The 20,325-nt window shown below is 59.2% G+C and overlaps 6 protein-coding genes across 6 annotated transcripts; 3 read left to right on the top strand and 3 right to left on the bottom strand.

Annotated features, from left to right (window-relative positions):
- Positions 1-724: 724 nt before the first annotated feature.
- On the top strand, positions 725-2,937 carry TRAVEDRAFT_157965 (uncharacterized protein). Its single transcript, XM_008034499.1, has 9 exons — positions 725-945; positions 1,020-1,050; positions 1,107-1,142; positions 1,202-1,272; positions 1,326-1,395; positions 1,511-1,611; positions 1,972-2,140; positions 2,220-2,298; positions 2,465-2,937. The coding sequence occupies exons 1-9, from the start codon at positions 941-943 to the stop codon at positions 2,479-2,481; spliced, it is 579 nt and encodes a 192-aa protein (XP_008032690.1). The 5' UTR covers positions 725-940; the 3' UTR covers positions 2,482-2,937.
- Positions 2,938-4,307: 1,370 nt separating this feature from the next.
- Positions 4,308-7,279, top strand: TRAVEDRAFT_25375 (uncharacterized protein). Its single transcript, XM_008033606.1, has 4 exons — positions 4,308-4,352; positions 4,401-4,665; positions 4,722-5,288; positions 5,346-7,279. Exons 2-4 carry the CDS (start codon positions 4,512-4,514, stop codon positions 5,543-5,545), a joined length of 921 nt encoding a protein of 306 aa, XP_008031797.1. The 5' UTR covers positions 4,308-4,352; positions 4,401-4,511; the 3' UTR covers positions 5,546-7,279.
- Positions 7,280-7,664: 385 nt separating this feature from the next.
- Positions 7,665-8,239, top strand: TRAVEDRAFT_32902 (uncharacterized protein; the record flags this gene model as incomplete). The annotated part of the gene is made up of 4 exons (XM_008033756.1): positions 7,665-7,723; positions 7,786-7,891; positions 8,011-8,097; positions 8,156-8,239. The coding sequence occupies 4 exons, from the start codon at positions 7,665-7,667 to the stop codon at positions 8,237-8,239; spliced, it is 336 nt and encodes a 111-aa protein (XP_008031947.1).
- An 89-nt stretch (positions 8,240-8,328) lies between these two features.
- TRAVEDRAFT_32901 (uncharacterized protein) lies at positions 8,329-9,005 on the bottom strand (the record flags this gene model as incomplete). The annotated part of the gene is made up of 3 exons (XM_008033755.1): positions 8,329-8,607; positions 8,664-8,813; positions 8,892-9,005. The coding sequence occupies 3 exons, from the start codon at positions 9,003-9,005 to the stop codon at positions 8,329-8,331; spliced, it is 543 nt and encodes a 180-aa protein (XP_008031946.1).
- Positions 9,006-9,389: 384 nt separating this feature from the next.
- TRAVEDRAFT_111717 (Het-C-domain-containing protein) lies at positions 9,390-13,281 on the bottom strand (the record flags this gene model as incomplete). The annotated part of the gene is made up of 19 exons (XM_008034498.1): positions 9,390-10,239; positions 10,377-10,660; positions 10,725-10,856; positions 10,916-10,960; positions 11,016-11,099; positions 11,152-11,202; positions 11,254-11,328; positions 11,387-11,418; positions 11,469-11,748; positions 11,800-11,848; positions 11,903-11,936; positions 11,987-12,049; positions 12,104-12,350; positions 12,406-12,508; positions 12,565-12,650; positions 12,706-12,780; positions 12,839-12,865; positions 12,928-13,100; positions 13,170-13,281. The coding sequence occupies 19 exons, from the start codon at positions 13,279-13,281 to the stop codon at positions 9,390-9,392; spliced, it is 2,802 nt and encodes a 933-aa protein (XP_008032689.1).
- Positions 13,282-13,476: 195 nt separating this feature from the next.
- On the bottom strand, positions 13,477-20,204 carry TRAVEDRAFT_55102 (uncharacterized protein). Its single transcript, XM_008034160.1, has 19 exons — positions 20,068-20,204; positions 19,955-20,003; positions 19,830-19,902; positions 19,537-19,767; positions 19,329-19,480; positions 19,050-19,268; positions 17,974-18,996; positions 17,486-17,920; positions 17,318-17,437; positions 17,104-17,265; positions 16,941-17,051; positions 16,662-16,889; positions 16,547-16,614; positions 16,142-16,498; positions 15,571-16,086; positions 15,326-15,516; positions 14,326-15,274; positions 13,996-14,274; positions 13,477-13,935 (listed from the first exon to the last, which is right to left on the bottom strand). The coding sequence occupies exons 1-19, from the start codon at positions 20,100-20,102 to the stop codon at positions 13,599-13,601; spliced, it is 5,535 nt and encodes a 1,844-aa protein (XP_008032351.1). The 5' UTR covers positions 20,103-20,204; the 3' UTR covers positions 13,477-13,598.
- Between the last annotated feature and the right edge of the window lie 121 nt (positions 20,205-20,325).

Below are 20,325 nucleotides of genomic sequence, written 5' to 3'. Positions count from 1 at the left end.
GTGGACTGACGTCGCGAAGCGAAGGCTTGAAGTCGAAGAGCGGTGAATGACACCGCCCGACAGATGAGCCCAGAGAGAGTAATGGCAGGTACCGATACACACTGTAAAGCGTATCTTCAGCCCGTCCTGTGTAGCGGTGGGAGGCGAGATTAACGTACCGCGCGGGGCCTCCGTGCGAGCGAGGAGCTGACAGAAGCCTGTGTATCGCTCAGGTGATCTTCGTGCACGTCCACAGTTCGCGAGGCGCTTGCAAATGACCACAGAACAGAACGCCCATGCGGCCCAGATCGCTGGACCTGGGGCCCATGCTGTCCGCAGGCAGAAGTTTCCTGGGTCGGGAAAGCATCCTGGTGCGAGTTCCAAACTGTATGACAAGGCCCGAGGTTCTCGCTGGCGCGCAGGTGGCATGATGATCCTACCGGGTGCAGATGAGCTCTGAAAAAAGCCAGTCACATTAACGAGGCACTCCAAGGGTCGCGAGCTCCCGAGTCCTCTAGCCGCAGGATCGCCAGACATGAGTCCAAGAGCTTCAAATGGATCTGCGAGCAACCACGGCCCGATCGAGTCCTCGATCGCACGTCACAGTCACGCTCAGATCCGGGGTCCCATTATGCCCAATTGGGGAGGTCTCAGAGCGTCGCCCGTGACGTCAGCGTGACGGTCACGCCGTGGGGTGGCGACGTAGAACGTGTCTCGCCGCCCCAGCTGCTCTTCGTCCCACCCAGCGTCGACGACGTCCGCCCTTCGTTCTTTGCTGCCAGCAGCGGTCTCTATACCCACCTCACACTATCTCTGAAGGATATCAATCTCGCGAAACACCCCTAGCCATCTCTCTAGGCATCGCTCTATCTCTCGGCGTCAAGATTCGCGCCGTCTTCAGAATCAGTAACGAGTTCACCCCAGGCCGCTCTTTGGTTTCCCTTGCAAACGATCAGTAACGATGTGGTCCGTCTCTCGTACCTAAAATAACAAAGTTGCGGGCCGTACTCATCTTAGGGCGCGTTCTGAATATGTTCTAGGTGTGACAACTGCCTTCTCTTGCTCCCTCTGGTATGTATGGCAGTAGGAGCCATGCAAGCGCCGATCTAACGGCGATGTTAATGTAGAGGGGTGGTGCTATTGCGTGGGGCGTCGTCATGTTTGTGAGCGGGCGAGCCCTTCACGAAGATGCGGAGCGCAGATTTACTTTCGTTATGAACAGCTGTACAGTCTCGCGGGAGGCATCTTCCTATTGAACTGGGGCCAGTACCTGTTCTTTGTGTTCCCTGAATGGTGAGCATTACCTTCTGCATCTACGAACCATCTGACCATGTCGTGTTATGCAGGCAGATCTACGGCGGTGTGGGCATCGGTGTCGCGGTGGCTGCTGCACTTTCTATCCTCGCGCTCTCTAACGTGAGTGCTCCGCAATTTCTCCCCCACTTTCTCCGGCCCTCGCAGCGGAATTCGATCACTTTGTCACGATCGGCTTGAATCTGTGTGTTAACTCCTTGGTGCCATTTGTTTACAGCGATCGTACATCTGGATACGCGTCTGCAAGTTCATCTGGCCATTCATTATCGTGCTCTGCGCCGTCCGGGCCATCATCATGATCGTCGAACTCCAACGAGGGTGAGTCCCACCAAATTCGTCTTCAGGGTTTTGCCCTCCTTTGTCTCGTCACAGCACCAGCTCCTCCAGTTTCATTTCATTACCCACCACTTCACGCAAATTTTGCCGACCCCTGCACCTTCTCCATCAGCAGGGTGGCGTTGTGTGTTACCACGAGTTGTTTGTCCATCTTTTTTCGCTGCGCGGTTAGCACCGCGTGTTCCTTTCTTCGAGGTGTGACAGCCTCCTGGAGTCCAGGATTATCCTGGGTTCCAAGATGTTCCGCCCGTACGCGTGGCTTTGCATCCCCGCGATCATCAGCCACTCCGCTTCAAGTGTCGCTCCGCTGTGACAGGAACCTAATACCTTACTTCACTTTAGGAAGGACAAGATCCAGTGGGAGTGCGCGAATGGCGGCCAGCTGTGGTCAGAGTCAGCAGCGGCAGGGTACGGCGGAACGTCGTCGTTCCCGGCCGGATTCTGTACGACCGGATTCTCGAGTCTCAACGCCGCATTCATCGTTGGACTCGTGGTAGACCTGGCGTTCCAGGTACGTGCTCCGGTCATATAGCCGCATAGCTGTCGCTCGGACTGACCATGGGACGGCGTGCTGTGTCGTGTGACTGCAGATGTACATGTTCTTCCTGGTCTGGCGCTTCCAGAAGAGGCTCGAGCATTACTCGAACATGAAGGGTCCGTTCTATGGCGGTGAGTATTCACGTTGTCTCGTTGCGTACCGCACGCGTCGCTTGTCAGCGTCCGCATCGACCCGCAAGGAACTTTTCCTTGCCTCGAGGACGGAGCGAGCGTGCGCGTGGTGCGCCCAAGTTGTGGGACGGTGGACGCTAACCGAAACTTTGTTCTTCGGGTGCAGGATATTACAATGCCTAAGCCGCTGCCCGATCGTCGAGCGGCGCTCGGTCGCCATAGTTGTGGCCCTTCCTTCGCGTCTCTGAAGTCTCCTGGACAGTTCCGTTCCAATCGTTTCGGTGCCCACCTTCGCTTGCGCTTACGATCTGCTAATTCTCCCATCCTCCCCCCTGACCCCCGTGCGGACATGTGAGCGAAGCTGTCGCTCAGACGGCTCGCCTGCACGGCTGCTGCTTTGCTTCTTCCGCGTCTTGTGGACGTTCCATCGCGTCTCCCCGTGTTCCCTCGCGTCTCCCTGCTTCCGTTCCCGGCCTGTTGTTATCCTGTCCTGTTGTCTCGATATCTCGCCTCTCGGCACCTCACGACCGCTCACGACTTACGATCTCGGGGTCCGTACTTACGTACCGGGCCTGCTCACGACTACTGACTTATTCCTATACCGCTGATGATCAACCTTCGCAATATATCCGATACTCGTACTATGCTGCTTTCTGACATGCGGGCGCGTGTGCAGCGCGGAACGCCGGGCCACAGCACTGTCTATCGGCGCCAGGAACGCTGGGCTTTGGGGTCTTGTGCTGATTGAGGCGGTATGCTTGTGCGTGCGCGGGCTGTCACACTGGGTCGCGCAGCGGGCGCTCGCTATTATTCTGGGCAGGCAAACGCCGGAGAAGGAGCTGAGTCTGTGTGTCGCGCGCGCGCGAATACACGGGCGTTCGGCGGACAAGGTTCGCGTTTGGGTAAGCCTGGGCAGCCATATAGGCAGGATGTGAGAAGAACGGGTGCGTCTGGTGACGCGGGGAGGGGAAGGGACGCGCAGGCGGTGGGTGTGCTCGCCGGGGAAAGGTCCGTGCCGGTGTGAACGCGCCGGAGAGAAGGGCAGGGGGCGCGTTCTGCGGGGACCGGGCTGCGCTGTTTCGAGATACGGCGGTGGGGACACGTACGAGTGCGCGGGGGACGGGACGGGGTCGGCGGACGTGTTGTACGTATACACCACAACAAAGGGTGCCTGCCGTGCTCGAGAGTTGGGGGCGGTGGGGGCGGAGTGGGAAGCGGACGAGACGGGCTGGGATGGGACCGCGAGACCGGGCTCGGGCGCGAGCACATAACGGAAGGAAGGGGAAATGATCGGAGAGGTGTGACGGGAGGGCGAGAAGCTGCGACGGAGGACGCGGGGACGCGGTAAGCGGATAGCGCAGGCTGGGCGGGGGCCTGGGGGGATCGGGAGGGGCAATGTCGGAGAGACTGGGAGCAGGAGGAAATGAAAGGAACGTTGTGGGCGCTGGGTTTGGTTTGTCGGACATGAGGCAGCCGGTTGAGGGGGTGGTGGCGGACGGAGTGGGAGGGCTGCAGGGGAGATGCCCGAGATCGTCTGGATGCGGACAAGGAGGGCAGACCGGCCCACCGGGAGCTGATGCGGGTGATAAGCCAGCGGGAAGGTTAATGGGGAGGATATGGGAGGACGAGGGCTGGAAGGGGACACCGCCAGAACGGGCGCGGGCGTGATGGCGCGGTCGCTGGGGGCAGGCGGCAGGGCGAGCGTACAGGCTCGGTGCGAGGCCGGAGACGGAGGACGGAGGATCAGAGTGACAAGAGCTCGGACTCTCGGAGGACTGTCTGGGGAGACGCACGGGCGATGGAATCTGCGAATGGACGCCGCGGATGTAATTCATTAGAGTTTGCGTGACGGGCGTGACGGGACGCCCGCGACACGAGGTGATGGGAGGAGAGAGCAGGTGGGCGTCTGCGAGGGAGAAGCAGGACGCTCCGCTGCCCAGGGCTCCCGCCTGCCCTGGCCGCCTATATAGCCCTCCTCCCATTCCCCCCTTCTCCCCCATCCTCCTCCGCCATCCCCCGCCGGGTGCCCTCCTCCGCCTCCGTCATCGCCAGTTGTACGTCCGCCGCCCCCAGCTGTCTTTCTTCTGCTGACCTCCCCCCAGTTCCGCTTCTTTCCGTCTCTTTTTAATAGCACGTCCCTCACGAACAGTCTTCCTTGTGATACTCTTTCTTCCCGCACTACGTCCTCTGCTCGCATCTCGCTCCCCGCCATCATGGAGACCGCCGCCCACATCGACCAGGTCCTCGACCACGCCACCAAGAGCTCCGATTTCATGGATTCTTCTGCCCCCAACTACTACGACCCCCTCAATGGGCTCGACTACCTGCAGTACCCCCCGCACTCCCCCTTCAGCGTCTCCATGGGTCGTGAGTATTCCGGCTGTCCTTCGCACGCGTCGCCCATTCTTACTTCGAATTCCCAGTCCCCTCCACCACGTCCCCTCGCATGGGCTTCAACTCGCTCAACCTCTCCGGTGGCATGAACGAGTACACGTACTCGTCCAGTGGCAACTACAGCACCAGCTCCCCCGCCCGCCCCTTCACTCCCACGGGCATCTACCCCGGCGCGCTCTCCAACCTCTCCACCGGCGAGCTGTCTTCCGACAGTGTCGGTTCGAGCCGGAGCCGTCGCGGTAGCGGCAGCCACTCCCCGGGCCCCGTTGTGCCTCCTGGTTCGCTTGCGGCGATCCCTCGCTCGCACCGCTTCAACCCCCTCGGCGTCGCTGCAATCAGCCGTTCTTCGGCTCGCCAGCAGCAGCAGAAGAAGCGTTCCAAGGCCTCCGACGAGTTTGCCAGTGATGACGACGAGGACTTCAACCCGATGCCCTCCAATGCCGCCAACAACGACATGCGTCGTGAGGAGATCCGCCGCCAGCGGATCGAGTCCGAGCAGCGGAGGCGGGATGAGCTCCGTGACGGTTACCGCCGTCTCAAGGACGCTCTCCCGGTATCGAACCAGAAGTCGAGCAAGGTCTCCTTGTTGGATCGGGGTAAGTGCGCTCTTCTCGCAATGAGCCATCCCAACTGATGTGTTTGTTCTTTTCCAGCCACCACGCACATTCGTTACCTCGAGATGACCCAGCAGCAGCTGCAGACACGCCTGCAACAGGCTGAGGCCGAGACCGCGCACCTCCGCCATGTGAACGAGGCCCTCATGCTCGGCACCGCTGAGCAGCGTCACGCCGCGGCGGCTTCTGCCGTCGCCGCTGCTCACCAGGTTGCCGCTTCGGCCGGCCAGAACTTCTGAGCACCCGCGCGCTCCCGCCTCAAAAGCTCGTCTCGCGCGTCTGGACGCGCCGAGCCACGCCTGCCCTGTATTATTGTATCACGACTGTATCAAGACCCCGCACGAGACTGGATTCCCTGCCAGGACGCAGTGGAAGCTGACGATCACACGGACTATCACACATTCCCCTTTACACATTTTTATTCACTTCATTACACCCGGCACTTTTCATCCCCACGCTCCCCCACCCTCTTCCCCCTTGTCCCCACCTTCGGGTGGTGCTCATGCTACGGGTTGAGCAAGGTCGCCCCCGAGCTCCCCGGAACGCTTCGCAGCTGCGCCGCGCGGTCGCGTCGTCCCTCCCGGACGGCGTGTACCGGAGAACAGTAAACGAGAACCCCTTCGACCATGGCGCCTACGGATCGGCTTGAAGCAGGGGCGTCGACACGACACGACACAAGACCCGCAGGACCAGACTTGAGGCGTGCGCGTCCACAGCGACGCGCGCTGCCTCGTCCCCTGCGCGCACTTCTTGTTTTTCACACCCACACGGTATTGTCGTACGTCGACCCTTCCCGCTCGCCTTCCCAGCCCCGCCTAGTGCACGCTGCGGCTGATGGCGACGACCACTTAACTGTGGTTCCGTGCCTCGCCGCTGCATATGTGTACGCCGACACACCGGCACCGAAACCCTCGTCTGCGCTCTCATCGTTCCCCTTCCCCCTCGGATCAGCCACCTCACTCCTCCCTTCCGCTACGGCACCTCCCCACCTATGCCCGTATGACCTCTTCCTGTGCTGGCGCGTACCGGTAGCGCCTGATCACCGCCACTGGATCGTGCTGCACGATGTCTTGCCCCGCTTCTCCATCTATTCCTATTCCCCCTGGCTCCTGGTACCATCGACGCGCCCACGAGCTCCGGTTCAAGCTCGTGGCGCCCGCGCGCCAGCGACGCAGCGCACTTCCCGACAGCACGCGCTCGCGCACGGCGCGCCTAGCCAGGGCTGGAAGACATGGCGAGGCGCGGGCCTCACTCGACGTGGATATGCATCCTTCCCCCGGACCACCCGCCCATCCCTACGAACGACCACGCGTACCCGAGCTGACGCTCGATGCTGCCTCACGGCCTCCGCCTGCCCGAAGCTTGCGACTCCTCGCTGCCCCGAACGCTCCGTCCTGTCCGCCCCTCCGCTGGCTGCGCGCGTGCTAGTTCACGCCCTCCGGCCGATGTTGTGCGAGTGCGGTGATGTTCGAGCGCGTGCGGTGAGTTGTAGTTGTGGGCTTGTGGTGCCGGTGGTGAGCGCCCTGCGCGCACCTGCTTGCGGGTGTGTGCGGGGCCCGCCTGTGTGGCGGCGCTCCTGCTGTCTTCCGCTCACAGTACAACGGTCTGTTCGTATGGTCCCGATGCCCCCGCGTTCCCCATGCCCGCCCTATGCCCCGGATATGTCGCCCCTCCCGCCGTCCGCTGTAGTGTGCAGGGTGGAGGTCCCGGTGCGCGGCGAGGCTACAGTGCGTGCTTGCGCGCGCTGTCTAGGACGTCCTCGCTGCCCCTCGACCCGCCTTCGCATGCTTCCCCGTCCCCCCGTCGCTGTTGCTGTCGTCGCATCCTGCCCGCTGCTTTCTCCGTCGCCGCATGGCCGCGCGTGTCGGTCGCGCTCCCCCCGCTCCCGCTCGCCTCCCTGTCCTGCTCTGCACGTAGTAGTTAGTAGTCGATGTCTCACGCATATCACGTTATTCACGCTATTCATGACTGGACCTCTTTGGTGTGCATTCTTCTGTGTGAACGCCGCAAGTTAGCTAAGTGCGGTATGTAGCAGGAAGTACACTAAGCGCCAGTTCGGGACCCGCATAGGCTTGAAGGACCTTTTGGGAGTCACCAAGATGGAATATCTCACCGATATTGCACGGGCCCTGTGCAGCAATACTGACCCAACGGTAGCGAATGCCACCGGCCCCGATACGCTAGTGACGGTGGGTGACGTAGGGTGCGGGGTGGCGAGCCGCGAGCGATTTGTTTGTACAAAGGGGATCACCGCGGCGCGCGCAGATCCTCGTCTCGCGTCTCTCCTCTAGACTCTTCCTCCGTATCCACAACACAAACACGCATACAACGCACCCGCACACTTTGACGACCAGCACGATGAGCGACGCCGCGACGATCCGCAAGCAGCTCAGGATCAAGTCCGGATCGGCCAAACGGTGCGCGCGCATGCGAGATCCGCCCCATCGCGATGTATGCTGAGTGGATTCTCTGCGTGCAGGCTGTACAAGGAACATAGGCTCTACCAGAAGGAGGAGGAGGAGCTGAAGCGTAAGCTTGACAAGCACATTGCGGAGAACGCGGAGAACTGGGATATCGGGAACACGGTATGTACATCCTGCGCGCGACCTCCTCTTTTCCGCCCCTCCCCTCCCCTTCACTGCCTCGCCCTGAATCTGCCTTGCGCCTGTCGTTGAGGTACGCGATTCTGATCCCGGTTTTACAGAGGCGCATGATGGAGGAGTCTGGCAAGATGATCGTCGACTCGTCCGAGCGGCTGGGTGTCGTCGCGCAGTCCCTGCGCGAGCTTGTGGTGCGTCCGTCCGCTATTCTCAACCGACCGGGACGCGTCTCGCTAACCACTCGGCCAGATCTCCGCAGAGAAGGACCCCGCGTTCGCGGAGGACGAGGATCTGGCAAAGGCGAGGGAGGTTCTGGAGGAAGTCAGCGTCTGAGGCCGAGAAGGGAACGCGAAGAACTAGTAGACCGGAGAGACGTACTGTACCTGTATACATCCTTGCGATACCCGCTCGACTGCTGTATCTCACGACTTCATCGAGCTCGACGCCGCCTCTGCTTGCTCGCGGTCTCGCGCCTCCTTGATCCTGGTGAGCGCAGCGAGGATGCCCTTCCACGCGTCGCGTTCTACGCGCTCTTCCTGCAGACCGCGCTCGCCCCTAGCGGTGCCATCGGCATCCGCTGAAGGCAAACCGACGCCGAGCGGGGGCGGGATGAAGTTGGGCGGGGGCGCGTTGATCGCAGAAGGCGCAATGCGCGACTGGCGGATATGCGCGAGCGACGACCGAATGGCAATGTGTATTGACTGCGATCCCAAGGTTAGGTCTGCTCCAGAAATCATATGCAAGACAAAGTACACACGTCGAGGCGTTCAAAGTACTCGTTCGCGACGTCCACGAACTTCTCCGAGCGCTCCCCGCCTTGCGGCAGGTCGTCCTCCGGGCCGTCCGTCTGGGGCAGCGAGAGCAGCGCCATGGAGGACGCCGCGAGGGAGAGCAGCCGGCTGATGTCCTGCAGGCGGGCGCATGTTCAGCACGCGCCGTCAGGGTGCGGTGGGGGAGCAGGAGGCTGTGGGCGTGCGTGTCTGACCTTCTCGACCTCCCCGAGGGCGTATATCTGCCGCGCAGTGCGACTGGACATCCAGATGGGGTCCACCTCCTGTTCGCTTAGCGGGCCGCGGTCTTGCGAGCCGCTCGCGGGCATTGCGTGGTTGACCGACATCACGGTATGCAAGGGCGAAGGGTAGCACGAGGCTGTAACAGGCTCAGGGTGGCGAGGGTGGACGAGTGAGCGGAGGAGAGGCAGGCGGCCGTGGCCACAACGTGCCCAAGGCGCGGGACGGAACATCGGCCCGACCTCCGCTCACTACGTTCATGGTCCCGCGCCATCACCCACAGCCAGAGTCGAGTCGCCACCCTCGTTGGCGGTCGTAGCCCGAGCATATTTAGCGCACAACTTCACTAGTACTGGATACGCATGCATTCTACAGCAACGATACAACATGTTTTGATTGTACAATCAGCGCCATTCATTTCTACACTTCTTCTTGTGCTACTGCGGCGTTGTCCATGCGACTTCTCCTGTCATTTAGTAGTTGTCCTCGCGGTCCTCCTCGCGATGGTGCCTTCCATGGCCCCCGTGGTGACGGCGAGGTTCCTCTTCGCCGAGGGACAGGCCCTGGACACCGTACGTCTCGTCGGAGCCGCCGTACCCACCCTCCTGCCCGCCCCGGCGCTCGCCCTCAACACCGTAGCCTCCACGGTTTCCACCCCCGTAGCCGCCCTCCTGACCTCCATAGCCTCCACCGCTGGGTTGGCTGTAGGCCGGCGCGTATCCGCTGCCGAAGCCCTCGCGCTCGCCACCGCCGTTGCCGCCGCCGTACCCTTCCTCACGGCCGCCGTAGCCACCAGAGCCCCCGTACTCCTCACGGGGAGGTGGCGGCGGGGCGTCGTACTCGTTGGCGCGGTTTCCGCCGCCGAACTCTCCGCGGCCATGGCTCTCCTCGCCGTAGCCTCCTCGGCCTCCGCCGTGGTGGCGGCGAGGCTGCTCTTCTTCAGCAGCCTCTCCGTAGCTGGGACGCGCCGAGCCGTAGGACTCTTCCTCCTGCCTGCGCTGACCGCCTCCATAGCCGGCAGCGGTGCTGTTGTAGGTGGTCTCCGAGCTGCCGTACGTACGCTCCTCGGTGCGGCCGTAGCTGGACTCAGTGGGCCTCTCGTAGGAGGGCTCGGCGCGGCCGCCGTAAGCAGGTTCGGTGCGGCCTCCGTACGCGGGCTCGGCGCGACCCCCGTAAGAGGTTTCATTCCCGCCGTAAGATGACTGTTCGCGCCCTCCGTAGGAAGACTCGTTCCGGCCACCGTAAGTGGTCTCCTCCTGGCGGCCGTAAGACGAAGTCTCCTGGCGGCCGTACGACGTCTCTTCTTCCTGGCGGCGTCCAGAGCTCTCGTGGTGCTTCTTGTGGTGCTCGCGGCGCGGCTCCTCCGACTCGCCGTAGGTTGTGCGCCTCGGTTCGTCGTTGCCTCCTAAGACGAACGCCGTGATTAGTTGCAAATGCATGAACGCCGTGATCGAGCAGACGTACCACCGTAGGAGGGAGCAGAAGACCCGTAGCTGTCTCCAGATTGACCATACGTACTGGTCTGCGAGGAGCCATAACCACCGGAAGCTCCACTGGACGCGCCGTATCCTCCGGACGAAGCACGGCCGCCGGAAGACGTCTGCGAAGAGCCATAACCCGTGTTCTGCGCGCCATACTGGCCGCCACCAGAACTTTGGTTGACGCGACCTCCGTAAATCTGGTCTGAGCTGGTCATGTCGTCGTCGGTGCCCTTGCGCTTGTTCTTGCCATTGCGGACGCTGTCCTGTGAACCGACAATGTTGGTTAGCGTGCACGTTTTGTACGCTCTGTGCAGATGTTGCGCTTACCTTTGAAAGTGCTCGGATGGTCTCGTCCACGTCCTCAAGGCTAGTGACCCAGTTCTCCAGGCATTGGAACATCTCCTGTTGAATACGGGAGCGTCCAGTAGCATAGTACGGGTGGTGGAAAGCCTCCAGGATCTAGAGCGACGTTTCATGTCAAAAGAGGGTATTTCGCGGAAGACGAAAGTACTACGTACCTCGTCGATGACGCGGTCAGGGTCAACGCTGTCATTGAACCAGGCCTGTATGTATCCCACATTATCAACTGATCCTGGTACTGCCAATCTCCATACATACGTCAACAAGCAACTTGACGCTGTGTTGCACGACAACCAGGGCAATCTTGCCGGCCGGCTCGTTCAGGATGAGTGCGAAATGATCCTGTGGTAAAATGTGAGTACCAGTACCACGTACGAGAGATAATGTGAATTACCTTAGACAACAGACTGTGAGAAGGGTCGGACGCGTCGGCATCGTCGAAGACCTGAACAAAGAAGTGAGCAACTTCACATGACAACGTTCCGATGAACCTTACCTGGTACTGGTCGTCGGAGTCGATGACAGCCTTGCTACCCTCCGACAGGACGTCGGTGACTTGCTTCAGGATCGGCTACATACAAAGGGCTGTATAAGTCGACCGTCGACAGGGCATATAGTTTGCCAATTACAGAGAGGTAAGGGGCCAACACGGTGTACACGACTGAATAACAGTCAGCGTAGGAAGGAAATTGATGTCGCAAACGGGCTCACAAGCATTCAGCGCGTTCGTGAGACCGTCAATGAGGTCAGACAGCCCAGGGATCATGTCGATCTTGGCGATGATGTCCCTGAAGATGCCATCGCGCCACTTTAGCAGCTGCCACAGCTGCTCGCGGACCTCCGGGGGTGCAACGTTGTTGGGGTCGAAATTGTACGCCTTGGACTTCTCCTGCATGGAGTCGGCTTCGCCCATCTTATCGTCTGAGCCGCCGATAGGGAGCTTTTTCAAGATAGACTGCAAGTTTCCGAGGCTGTTGTTGTCGCTTTGCGCCTGTATGTAGAGTTTAGTCCCCTAGTGTCATCAAAGCGGCGGGCGACTCACGTCGTCCATCTTCTTAGAAAGGTCTACGACGCTAGCTTGACTCAAATGGCTGTTCAGAGTGGATCAGACAAAGTGCTGGATGGATTTTGGATGGTCAGCGTACTCAGTTGCCTCTCCCATCAGCGAGTGCAAGAAGTCTAGATAGTGTGTAAGTCAATCGTTAAGATTCGGGACGCTCGGGACATACCTGCGCTGCCGAACGTCCCGGTGACCAGAGGCTGAGTGCGGCCGTTAGGGGAGTCGATCGTGACTACATTGCAACTTTAGCAACACGCATATAACCGCATATAGTTGTTCCAAGTACCATTGTCGCCAACGTGACAAAATACTTCGTTGTGTCCAAGCTTGCGGAGCGCGATCTCGCACCAGTTGCTGTGCGCGAGCAGGTCCTCCATGGTATGGAGACCGGTGCCCATGAGGCGGTAAGCCTCCCAGAGCTCGGCACCTTCGCGACCCTGGGCACGCCTGCCGTTCTCGATGCAGCCACGGAACACGCGGCGAATGAGAGCAGTCGAAGTATCCCATCCTTGGTTCTCGGTTGCCATGTACTTCTACACTCGACACTGTCAGTGACTCTCCGATAATGATGCAGCGCTTCGCACTAACTTTCATTCCGGTCCGCTCGTCAACCTCAAGCTCCTCAGGGTTGACGGGAGGGCGCAGCTTCGGGTGGAACTGACGAGCATCGCCTTCTTTCTCAGCATAACCTCTGGTAGACGACACAGACGTTAGCGGCGCATCAACCTGCTGACTATTCATACGTACTTCGGGTTATCGATGTGCTCGGTGGGAAGGTAAACACCTAGACGGTCGGGGGTGACCTCGAACTCGTCGGTGGCGAAACCGAAGGTCTTGAATACATAAATATCAGCGTGATCAACCAAGTAAAACCGAGGATGGACGCACCAAGAAACCAAGGACAGAGACAATGAGAACAAGCGTGTCTGCAGAGAGCTTGCTCAGACCCGCAATGTCCATGGCCTATGCATGATGTCAGTACTTATAATTAGAGATCGGAGGGCGCCAATTGACTACGTACCTGAGAGTAGTCCCGCAGCCAATTGCCCTGAACAACCAGTCAAATTCAGCGGAATGCTATGCAGCACTAGGATCGTTGTGGGTCCTCACAAAGTAGACACGCTTGACATCCTCCTTCGTGAACTTCGCGCCGCTACTACCGGAAGCTGCGCCTAGGACCGACGCCGCGATACCGAGCAGACCTCCGCCTCCGCCGGCATGTCCGACGCTCTTCGCGAGCTCAGTGAGGATGTCCTCGATGTCGCCGTGGCGGAAAGCCTTGCCTGGAGGCGCAGATTCCAATTTTAGTCCACACGATCTGGTCGAGATTGGAGGATGGCGTAGCCGCTCACCGTTAAGGTACGCAAAGTCGGGGATGTCACCTGCCCCGAACGCGTAGGTCTCGGCTGGCAGGAGAACGAGGATGACAGTGAGGACCAGCAAGGTGGTCGTGAGTGAATGCATGATCGATGTGGTGGTGGTGGAAGAGAAGAGGGGAGATGCCCTTGTCCGCCGCGCAGTAGCTATGGCGTTGAGCGAATGCCAAGACCATGTACTCGCCTCGATCGGTGCATCTTGATAGTGACATCATACTCGCCCAGCAACGCCCGTAAGCAGTCGTTGCAAGTAAGTTGTAGACCTCGTTACCACTCCTAGCGGGGGCACTAGAACAGGATATTATAGATTGTACAAAGCACATAGACGACTATAGCGATTGCAGCACACAACATGACAGACAGCCGAGTCCATATAATCATAGCAAACAGCACCGACCATCCCGCTCAGCCCAGCTTCACCTTCTTGGTCGGCTGCGGCGTCCCCTTCTCGCCCCCCTTTCGCTTGCCGTTCGTCCCCCTGATCGGCGACAGCAGGTCGCGGTACCGGTTGCGCACCTGCACAGCGAGCTGGCCGACCTCGGAATCCGCGCCATTGAACGTGATCGCGTTGTAGATCATCAGGTCCAGATCCGCCTCGAACGCCTCCACGGAGTCGTACTTGTCCCCGTTGAGCTTCTGCTGGATCATCCTCAGGTCGCGCGCGTCCTTCTTGGGTATGATGTCGAAGTACGTGGGTATACCGAGGGCGACCGGGTCGACGGGCTCCCGGAAAACCCATGTACTACGTGCGTTCAAGGCATGAGGATGCGTCATCGCGAACGACAGGGAGGGAGATACGCACACTTGCTCGACGAGCAGGGTCTTCATCAGACCTTGCAAACTTCGCTTCTCCGCGTATGAGAGCTTCTTCTCCATGGCCTTCGCCCATTCCTTCTTCCAGACCCTTTCAACTGCGTCGGCGCACACATAGGGATAGGTTTGTTCAGGGTTAAAACGGCGGCAGTTGGAGAAGACCAGCTCTGCATCCCGCGCAAAGTCCTCCATGGTCGAGTACTTGCCCTGCGTCAGCTTCGTGTGCATGGTGCCGAAATCCATCGGGTCCGTGATCTCTTTGAGATAGCTGCGGAACCAATGCTAAGTAACGTCCAGACATCACTAGTGATATACTCACTCTGGGCAGCCATCCTGTATTGGGTCGACGGGCCTCATGAAGATAAGTGCCTCTGGGACCTTCGCGAGTGTCTTCAAAATGTCCCGGCATTTCTTCTCATTAATCGGCGCGGTCAGTTCAGGTGCCTTCTTCGCCTTGCCATTCGCAGGGGTGGTTGGACGGGGTGCCTCCTTCTCCTTCTCTTTACCCTTCGCAGATGAACGAGCGACCACGGCGGGCTCTGGAACGGGCGACGGCTTGGGCGGCTTCTCCCGTGACTTGTGTCCGGACACCCCGTTCTTGGACGGTGGAGAGGGCTCGACATGCTTAGGGACGGAAGCCGCGGGAGGTGGAACGGGTGTAGACGATGAACTAGGCGCGCTCGTCCGCTCCTTCTTCGCTGGCGTTGCGAGCGCAAGGATCTCGTCTTCCGTCGGGTCAGGCACCTTCCGTTTGCCTATCACGAGCCTGGGGACGAGCTTCGCCTTCTCGGCTGGCGGTGCGGGGGGCGGAGCAGGCTTCTCGCGCTCGCGCTCCTTTGAGCCGGAGCTGGACCCCTGCTTGCGTCCCTGCTTCTTCTCTCGCTCGATGGCGATGACTTCCTCCAGGAGATCGAGGGAACCGTCATCCTCGAATGTAGGCACGGGCGCCGGGGCAGGGATACGAGTTGGTGGTGGTACCTCGGACAACTTGGGTTCCTTGGGCTTCTTGCCTTTCGGCTTCGGCGCAGGCTTGGAAGTAGCCGGTGACGGGGAATGTGTGCCGTTGGTGGGACCTCCGCCGATCTTGAGCTTGATCACTGGAACGGATGATGTCGGGGCAGGCGTCGTCGCGGGGGATGACTTCGACGGCGCGGGAGTGGTGGCAGGTGCGGAGAACTTGATCGAAGGAGTAGACTGGGCGACCGGAGCCGGCCTCTCCTGAGCAGCCTTGTTGGCCACTTCGAGAGTCTTGTTGATGCGCACCCACACTGCGATGGTCATTAGGATCTCATTGTACCAAAATCCGAGTGTCAACGTACTCTTGTCAAAGAAACTCTCCAGCTCCAGAGTCTCGTTGTGAGCGAAGCTCCCCGGCATGTTGTATGTCTTCGCGTTGTTGGTCATCAGACGGAAGTCAGCCTCGAACGCAAAGCGATCTTTGTACTGGCCCGACTCCAACTTCGCGTTCATCGTGCTCATGTCCATGGGGGCCTTGATGACGTCGAAATAGCTGTATAATGTCAGTCAGTGCCTAGCTAGCAAGCGGCTGCTTTACGACACTCACTTGGGAGCTCGGTCACGGACGGGGTCCACGGGCTGCAAGAACAAAGCAGCGTGCTTGTTCGTCTGCACCTTCTTCAGCGCGGTCCTGCAAGCACGCAGATCGTGCACGCTCATCCCACTGGACTGTGCCCGAGGAGCTGCTTTGCCCGTCTTCTTCTCCGACGCCTTTGCAGGCACCTTCGGAACAGAAAACTCCTTCCGCTTCTCCGGGCCAGGCGTAGCGCTGCCTGGGGCGCGTGCAGCAGATACGTCAGATTGGGAGTTGCCGGGGAGCAGCTTGAGCTTGGGAGGCACAGTGAAGGATGCAAGAGGGCTCTTGGGAGTCGGACCGCCTGACTTGAGGGCGCGGATAGGCTTGCTTGGAAGCTTGACTGGCGGTAGCGGCGGCGGGACCTCTGCGACGGGCGTCGGAGGCAGGTGAATCGTGACCTTCGGCGCTGCCTCTTCGTTGCCACGGATCAAGAGATCCGCGAGCTTCAGCAGGCACCAACGGACCTCGCTATCGGTCTCCGGGGCACTATATCGCGGTCAGTTAGTGGGCACGAGAGGATTCTAAAGAGGGGTATACGTACAGGGCGATGGGCATCAGAAACTCCCGAATAGCCTCGTTCTTGCCCACCTCTCTGTCCTTCCGCAAGCCCCTAATCATAATCTCCATCTCGCTCTTCCTGTTCTCCTTGACCTTCTCACCGCCGTTGCCGTCCTCCTCGATCAACAGCGAATCCGTCTCCTTGGGTGTCTTCGTCTCGCCCATGGTGACTAGGAGTGCGAGACTTTGACACGCGCTCCGAGAGACGTGCCGTCGGATGATGCGAGAGGAGTCGTGCGTCATGACGGCGAGCACATACCGCATCATCTTCGGCACGTACCACTTCCCGAGGAAGAGGTAGTCGAACGCAGCGATACGGACTTGAGTGTAATTGCCCTCGCTGTATATGTGTGAGCTTGTTCTCAGCTAGCAGCGCATGCGTACGTACCGAGTGAGCGGGAAGAACAAGCGGGAGTCGTGTGGAACAAGCCCCGCAAGAGTAAGGAGCATGTGGAACTACAAGGTGTGAGTGGGAGTTCGGAATGGCTTCATACTGCGCTCACCTCGATGACGGCCACGGTTACGACGTTGTGGAAAGTCGGGATGAGCCTGTCCATACTGCGATATCGATCCACCTCCGATAGCGCCAACTTCAGCAACTCAGCATCCTGTAGATCCGGGACTGGGCCGTTCTCGCTGGATACGAACTCGCCGCGTTCCGGAGGAACTGCCGAGACGATTGCGTAGCCTAATGCAGAAATTACAGTGCTAATGTACAACGCATCCGCATACTAGATCGTATGGTGAGTACACATCTCATGAGTGTTGTAAGCACTACATACCGGATTTGTTGTGTTATCGTTGTACCGGAGTTGGTCCACAAGGAATCGCCGGATGACGGTGGGGGTCTTGCCAGTCTCGAACCGCACCTTCGCTATCGAGCGGAGGATCGCCTGTACCTCCCATGAGGGTTTGTTGTAAGCGGACGTGAGGTTGCACGCTTACCTTCCGTACAAAGTACTCGGCGATGTCGCTGAAGTCGTTGGGCCGGGGGACGTATGTGTGGCTGAAGAGATCCGCCTTCTGGTCTTCGGGCTCATAGCAGTAACGTAAGAACAGCTTGAAGAGGTGGAATAGGCCGAGCCAATCCAGCTTCTGCGTCGCGCACTGCAAAACGGGTAAGAAGGCTGCCAGGGTGCAGGAGCGATGTGTCACGTACGTTCACTAGCGCCCCCGCTGCCTCGCAGCGAATACGATAGAAGTAGTTGGACACCAAAATCGTCTTGGTGAGGGTACTCGCGATGATCGCGTTCGGCGACTTCGACAGAACAGCGATGGCCTGCCCGGGAATTAGAGAGATGTGAAAGAGTGTATGATTTACACACACCTCATACTGGGCGACTACGTCTCGGTCGCGCTGCAGCTGCGACACCCACATGTAGTCCTTCTGGTCGAACGCGATCGCAGCGATCCACTCGAAGTCGGCGTCGATGCGGATCCACTCGTACGTTTGCCCCGCCATATTCTGCTCGTCCTCCTCCGTCCAGTCCGCGACCTTCCAGTTGTCTCGCTCCGTCTCGTTCTCCCAGATCTCGAGACCAAAGCCCATATCCACCATGTCCATTGCCGCTGCTGCGTCTGCGTCGCCTTCTGCGGCAGCCTGTGCTGCGGCCTGACGAGCAAGATAGCGCTTCGTATTTCGGCGCACGCGCTTGTACTTCGTGTTGAACGGTACCTCATAGCGCTTAAAGGGACTTCGAATATCCAAGACGTGCTCGTACGGCGTCCCATCAGCTTCGTGAATACGGATCGTCATCTGGCCCTGTACTCGGGTTCGTGATGTATTCCAGACAACGGGTAGAGAGAAGCACTTACTTCGAAGAAAGGAACAGGCTTCATCATGAGTTTGGCGATCTCATTGGTCTCGTGCGCTTTGTAGGCCGGGGCGTCCTGGCGCATCGTGATCTCCACCGCCATCTTCTTCCTGTTGAATGAGGCAGAGAACCCAAACGTAGGGCATCCGCTTCCGTAGATCCATTGCTCCGCGAACGAGCGAGGATCGATCCCACTGACCTTCCTGCACATACGGAGGAATGCGTGCGTCGACACAAGGTTGTTCGCCATATCACCGGTGAGGGCAGACAGCAACAACTTGGGGAGCACTCGCGAGAGGCCTAGCGACGTGCCGGACTTCCCCAATCGACGGTCCAGGATATGAAGGACCAGAGGAGCCTTCAGGTTGATGAAGGGAAGGTTGGCGGGGTCAGGCGGCTCGAGGGTCTGAGGCTGGCATATTGGAGGCATCGAGCCATTGTCGAGCTCGATAACGCGGTCCATGTCTTTCTTCAGCCGGAACCTGTACTCGTTGGTTCCAAACACCTTGCGGATGTAGAGCCCAGTGATGTAAAGCCCTAGTCCATTCACAAGCCAGGTGTCGGACCACATCTTCTGCTGGATATTGACTCCAATCCACTGGCAAGCAAGGGCGTGGCTGAGGGCGTGTCGTGCCTCGTAGACTTGGTCGATCGCGTCTTCCCCATGTAGCATGTCGACCGTAACGAGCGACAGTGTCGCCGCATCGTACCGCTGAGTAGGGAGCTCCTCGACGAAGACGAGCTTGTATGAGCCGAACGGATAGGAGCCGAATTCGGTGACGTAGAAGCTCATCGCTGAACGCATGAAGGAGACCGTACTCGTCAGGTAGGACTCGTGACCGGGTAAGCAAAAGGCGGTCATGAGAGGCTGGGTGGTTCCAGAGGCATCCTCCGCTGCGCTGAGATCGGCTGGGATGGTGTGAACATGGAACGGACCAGCTGCCCACGCGATGTGCTGCACGGAGGTGGCAACGGGCTGTGAGAAGAGGAATATGGTTTTGCTCGAGTTGTAGGGGTGGGCGACCTTGAATGCAAAGCATGAAGAACAAATCGGTATCGCCATTGAGGGACTCTTACCTGTTCCATCAACTCCCCGCTGCATACAACCACTGTCGGGTACTCATCAGTCTCCACGGCTTCGTCTTCATCGTCTGAGGCCGCGTCGTGCTGTTCCAGCGACCGTGGAACTACAAATTCGAAGTCCCATGCACACTTCTCCCACAGGTTGTCGATACAAGGTACCCAGCATCGCGATGCATCTGGTGACGACGGGATGGTGAAGACATGTGGCACGCGCTGCAGTGACGGCAGCATAAGTGAGGTATCCTCATACCGGAACATACAACTTGTACTCACCGTAGGGTATGCATCTGACGGCAACACGAACTGCACTCCATCGGCGGGGTTCTTCAGACTGTAGGAGATCGTGACTTCAATCTGCCTGTACTCAGTGACGGGATGAGAAGGCTGCGTCAAAGGACCTGGTGTCTGGGGCTCCGGGGTAGCGGCTATGATCCGCGACGGTTAGCACTTTGAGGTTACGGAGAAAAGGGTAAGTACACACCCTCGCTGAAGATGCCGGCCTGAGTGCGACTCCCTGACGGGGTTACCGCGACTTCCTTCGGTATACAGACGGACAGCTCTCCCTCATCGCCTTCTGCAAGTGCAGAGTACACGCGCCGCTTGAGTTCGGGGTGATTGTGGACATCTCCGGGGTCTGATACACTTAGATGAGAAAGTGGGTCGTGATGGACGAAATCTGCGGGGAAGGAGCCGACTGTAACGCTATGGACGTCTGGGGATGTCATGCGTTTAGCTGTAAGGTCTCGTGGCGCAGTGAGGATACGGGGGACATACCACACTGCCGAGCGTGCAGATGTATCGTCCTGAGGTCCTTGGTGGTTGGGTTGAGGGTGATAGTCGTGTAGCCCTGAAAAACGATATGGATGTCAGACGTCATTGCGATTGAAGCGGGGGCGTACCCATATGTGGCCTGAGAAGTCTATCTCAAGAACAACCCTTTGGTGACTAGTAGAGACGTCATGACATGTCAGTACACCTTCTGAGGAGACACTGGGCAGCAAAAGACACGTATATGGTAAATCCTCTACGCGTATGCTCCCGTTGCATCTCGAGATTTCAACACCAACTCCAGTAGCCACAACACGCGTTGAAGATGAGCGAGAGGAGTCAACCAGTTTCAGAGCACGAGAAGAGAGCACGCAGATAGAGAGAGGGGGGTGACAAAGCAGAGAATCTAGCTGAACGTCGCGGGTGGTGGCGGCGACGTCGAGTGCAACGATGACTGCAGCATCGACTGGGCGGACGAGAGAAGTCAGATTACGTAATAGAC

Source organism: Trametes versicolor (genome assembly GCF_000271585.1).
Source record: "Trametes versicolor FP-101664 SS1 unplaced genomic scaffold TRAVEscaffold_1, whole genome shotgun sequence".
Taxonomy (NCBI): domain Eukaryota; kingdom Fungi; phylum Basidiomycota; class Agaricomycetes; order Polyporales; family Polyporaceae; genus Trametes; species Trametes versicolor.
This window is presented reverse-complemented; position numbering and strand designations above follow the sequence as displayed.

What these genes read in the sequence shown, in the direction of transcription:
- TRAVEDRAFT_157965 (XM_008034499.1), top strand. An exon ending in TTCTTTGTGTTCCCTGAATG is followed by an intron (nt 1,273 to 1,325) that starts GTGAGCATTACC and finishes CGTGTTATGCAG; the next exon opens with GCAGATCTACGGCGGTGTGG. An exon ending in TGGTAGACCTGGCGTTCCAG is followed by an intron (nt 2,141 to 2,219) that starts GTACGTGCTCCG and finishes GTGTGACTGCAG; the next exon opens with ATGTACATGTTCTTCCTGGT.
- TRAVEDRAFT_25375 (XM_008033606.1), top strand. Translation starts at nt 4,512, where the DNA reads ATGGAGACCGCCGCCCACATCGACCAGGTCCTCGACCACGCCACCAAG. An exon ending in CTTCAGCGTCTCCATGGGTC is followed by an intron (nt 4,666 to 4,721) that starts GTGAGTATTCCG and finishes TCGAATTCCCAG; the next exon opens with TCCCCTCCACCACGTCCCCT. An exon ending in GGTCTCCTTGTTGGATCGGG is followed by an intron (nt 5,289 to 5,345) that starts GTAAGTGCGCTC and finishes GTTCTTTTCCAG; the next exon opens with CCACCACGCACATTCGTTAC.
- TRAVEDRAFT_55102 (XM_008034160.1), bottom strand. Translation starts at nt 20,102, where the DNA reads ATGCAACGGGAGCATACGCGTAGAGGATTTACCAT. An exon ending in GTCCGTGACCGAGCTCCCAA is followed by an intron (nt 15,517 to 15,570) that starts GTGAGTGTCGTA and finishes GACATTATACAG; the next exon opens with CTATTTCGACGTCATCAAGG. An exon ending in GGAGAGTTTCTTTGACAAGA is followed by an intron (nt 15,275 to 15,325) that starts GTACGTTGACAC and finishes TGACCATCGCAG; the next exon opens with TGTGGGTGCGCATCAACAAG.